The sequence below is a fragment of the Lottia gigantea genome (genome assembly GCF_000327385.1).
Source record: "Lottia gigantea unplaced genomic scaffold LOTGIsca_325, whole genome shotgun sequence".
Classification (NCBI taxonomy): domain Eukaryota; kingdom Metazoa; phylum Mollusca; class Gastropoda; family Lottiidae; genus Lottia; species Lottia gigantea.
Genome location: NW_008709094.1, coordinates 60,864 through 65,406, shown reverse-complemented (window position 1 = coordinate 65,406; position 4,543 = coordinate 60,864). Strand labels below are relative to the sequence as shown.

Genomic DNA, 4,543 nt, shown 5'->3' with positions numbered 1-4,543 from the left:
AAATACTACAGTCAAATACTATCAATATCTGTATCATTACTAAACTCTACTACATACTACAGGCAAACACTATCAATATCTGTATCATTACTAAACTCTACTACATACTACAGTCAAATACTATCAATATCTGTATCATTACTAAACTCTACTACATACTGCAGTCAAACACTATCAATATCTGTATCATTACTGACCTCTAATTCTGGACACACGTGAGTTTGAAGGCTCAAATTTTGATGGTGAGCTGTAAAAAGTAGTACTGATTTGCTTAGCCAAAAAAAAAATCCCGTTTCAGAGACTAAAGTATGATTGGTTAAAAATTGGCGTAACTTTCCCTTTAAAAAAAAAATTTGACCTGGGTGCAATAAAATTGTTCAATGCTGCTTGAATCGAGTTGAAAAGTGGGCCATGTTACCACTTTCTTGAGAATTTTTGCGGTTTTTACATAATTGATTTCTTTGTTTCGAAGTTCATGTTAATTCTGGACACTTAATTTTATAAGTGACCAATTTCGACAATATAACACATATTTAAACATTTTGTTAAAACCTTGTGGATTATGGATTATTGTATCACAGAATATTGTGGAGCGAACGAACCAAGGGCGAATGAACTCTGGGCGACCATGAAAAAGGCCGAAAATGTACAGGAGTAAACGCGTTTAACAGCTCTGAGATAAATATAAAATTCTAACTTCATTACCTAGGCCTGCACTTTTATGGGATTTTTATTCTCAAATCACCTTAAGACCTATAGGATCCAACATTACAATTTTTGTGGAAATATACATTACTTACTCAGTGGCGTAGCCAAGATATCATTGACGGGGGTGGGGGGCACTTTTGCCCCTTTTTGGCTTTTAGAAGACACTACCCTCTAAGAGCAAATGAATGTACACTAAATTTCATACAACGCGGAACGTTTTAGATAGGTTTGAATTGAGAAGTATTTAGCCTTGAACCGTGAACTCTTCAAAATCGGCCTTGACACTTATTTGTAAACGACATTTTTTTTGAAAGGCGAATTTTTGATGAACATAATGAGTTTTTGAATTCAAAATCGTTATTTTGAAAATTTAGGTAGTTTTAAGCACTTTGTGCCGAAAGGAATATCAAATCATGACTGATTTTATCTACCACGTCGTGGTAAATAGCTGTAGTGTAAGGGTACTTATGGCTATTTACCACGCTTATCACACCAGTGGTAAATAGCCATGGTAAATAGCCACTACCTTTTCTAGCAATCGTTGCAATTAAAGAGGTTCAATTCCACTAACAGTTCACATAATCTTATCCGACCGTCGCAAGGGCTACTTAACAATGTCTCAACTGGATGAGTAGGGGCCCTTGAACTTAAGTAGGTTGGGGAATTTTGCATGCTGTGCTGCATTTTTCTGAGGGATTGGGTCCTTGGACTTGATTCAACTAGTCTCTATGGTAGTTGACCATTGCTAATCAAGATGAGCTCGCTTTAAGAAGCTGTGTGCCTTACTTGATAGAACCTAGATGTACATCTGGGGTATGGTTATCAGGGTTAACGTAAAACGATACCACTTGATTAAAAACAGCGGCACCACAACTGAATCCTGCTATTAGTATTGATGTTATAGTACTCACATGGTTCCTAAAATACTGGGTTGTTAGAAATATTATTATATAAAGCAAACATCTAATTAAAATGAAGATTAGCTATGTTAAATTCAAAGAACAAAAATGAAGACGTTATTTAATTAACATGCAAGATTTGAAATTTTGATTTAAATTTGCATTTAGAAATAATGTTATCTTCAGTAGGCTATGTAAGTATGAGAATAAAGTATATGAGTAGGTTGCCATGTTTTAGCTTTCAGTTGTCGACTTATCGGTATAATATGTAATCTACTAGGGATGGCATGTAATCTATATATATATATATGTAATGGCATATTAAGAGTTGTTTTCATGTTAGCCTTATAATGAAAAGTGGTAATTTTCGTGTATTTTGCTGCTATAATAATGAAATTTTACTCACACAAATATTTTAAAAACATGTGTTGCTATTTCTGTAATTTAATCCTATATTTTTACATATATATACTTTGTACTTTGAATTTTCAGCTGCACTTAGGGGTCTGATGCACGTTAAAAAGCCCTGTTTACTCACCTTGGAACATATATCGATGGTTGTGACATACGCCGCACCAGTTCCTAATCCACAGATAAAACCATAGGTAAGAATTGGTAACCATAGTGAATGTTCTAATGAGATATATGTTAAAAAGTAACCCGCTCTGAAAACAAGTAGTGAGGAATACCAATTTTGTGAACAGATAGGGTCAATTCTTTAAAAGACCATCAATCTGGAAAGAGTCTTCCAAAAATCACTATTATAGAAAAAACAACACAGCACATTGTCAAAACTCTTTCCCGATTACAAAATTGATGCCAACTATTCCTCAAATTTTAGAGCTGGATATGTACAAGTGTGCCATTTTGGGGTTGTTTGAGTCTTGAAAATATGTATATAGTCTTCAAAAGTTATAGAATTGACGAAAATTGCATAATTTCCTCAAAAATATCTCAAACGAAGAAATTCTTTTCATATTACTCTAGACGGACTTTAAAATGAGTGCAGAATCGCAAAACAAGGTTATTCTATAGTAAGAAGACCTTCCGATCGACAAGACGTATAACATGCCGTCTAATATATCTTATATATGTATATTTCACCACTAGAACAGGCCTAATTGTCTCACGGTGGACCGATGTTTGAATAACCGATTATTCGAATAGCATCAAACATTAAAACAGAGAAATATATTTATATAAAAAACTTACGAGAAAACTAAGTTAGATATAAGAAGAGTGAATCGAACACCGACTTTCTGTCTCATTGATCCTGCTATAGTTGAAGATATAGCTAACCCAGCTGGATAGGGGCTAACAATCCAGTTCTCATCACCTATATTACTGGCATTGTAGAAACCCCTATAGTGCATGTATGATACGATATACGTTAGGAGATTGCCTGGAATTATATAAAAACTTAGATTTCAGTTACGAAAACATAAAGAAACTGAAGGTAACACCAGGAATGGATTAGAAAATTGGCTTTGCTGTCCTAAATATATCAAAAGATAAATAAATAAATGCATTGAAGGAAACGAACGAACGACCGAACGAATGAATGAATGAAAATAGGTCCAGCACACGTCATGCTAAGGCTAATCTTTTAGATAAATCTCTAATTATCTTAAGACGTGACCTAAAGATTTTGAAAAAGATAAAATCAAAATATTTACCAAATAAGAAGGGAACACCGATACAGAAGTGAATGGCAATACTGCCTATTAAAACATACCATTTCTTAAAATTATCCGTCACTTTCACCATTCTGTTCCTTTCATGGTTCAATTTGTGAATATCATAGAAGATATCCGAATGATATTCATTCTAATAGATATTATGATATGTCATGGTATGTTATCAAATATCAAAAGATACGGACAATATATCTAGTCTATTACGGTGTCGTTGCTTTGCCAACTGATCTTTCTCTCAATAAAGTTCCAATAAATAGGACGTAGAGCTTCAATTCAGTATATTTCCATTCTATCTGACCAATCAGTTTCACACACTTTACCTATAATGCATCCAATGATCTTCTATTTCCAAAAATCTTTTCGATTTTAAATTGACAAAATGTTTTTTTTTAGTTTGTTATTAGCACTTTGTAACAATTTCAGTATCCTGAAAGTAAACATATCACAATTTGGACAAGAATTTTAAATAATCGACAAATATTCTGTAGAGGGCACACTGCTATTATCTCCTTCACTGTATGAAGTGACAACACTAACCTGATATCTTGCATGCTATATTAAAATACGTTAATATTGATGGTAGAATATCAATTATCAGTATATTATATTTCATATATTACTCATTATTAATATATAATTTAATTGACTGTTTAACATGAACTGTTGCAATAATTAAAATGACCGTCATTGTTCAATTCCTCACATATAATAACAGGGTTCAATTTAAGTGGTATCACATCGTAGTTTGCAGACAAAGTGGGGCACTTGCTCCACCAGGGACGGAAAATCAAGTGGCGTTCTTTAAAGGGGCGCCAAAAGCCATTATTGAACACTTTTCAGCAAAAGTTCGCAATTATTATGATTTTAGACATTCAAAATATTGTAAAAAAAATGAATCATATTTTTTTTCCCCGTCTTCAAAATTTGAACATACGCAGATAAGTCGTGATGGGGTCTTTTTTATTCCTGTGCTTTCATTCTTGAGAAGTTTATTGACGGTCTGTGCGACGCAACTTAATAGCTAGCGTATTAAGGAAGCCTGATTCATTTTAACGTGCCAATTACCATACATTCAATTAAATGACTCGTGTCTCGAACAATTATAGGTTATGATTTTGTTTTTGTCTATTGTCAAAGATGGAGGCATTTTGTCCCAATAAAGACTTTGAGTTTGGTACGCTGTGCAGCAGAGTTTATGAATTTATTTCCAAAGATAAAGCAAATTTTTTTTCAATTGGC

The 4,543-nt window shown here is 33.4% G+C and overlaps 1 protein-coding gene across 1 annotated transcript; it reads right to left on the bottom strand.

Moving 5' to 3' along the window:
• Positions 1-1,490: 1,490 nt before the first annotated feature.
• On the bottom strand, positions 1,491-3,374 carry LOTGIDRAFT_175641 (hypothetical protein; the record flags this gene model as incomplete). The annotated part of the gene is made up of 4 exons (XM_009058138.1): positions 1,491-1,634; positions 2,146-2,272; positions 2,820-3,009; positions 3,284-3,374. 4 exons carry the CDS (start codon positions 3,372-3,374, stop codon positions 1,491-1,493), a joined length of 552 nt encoding a protein of 183 aa, XP_009056386.1.
• Between the last annotated feature and the right edge of the window lie 1,169 nt (positions 3,375-4,543).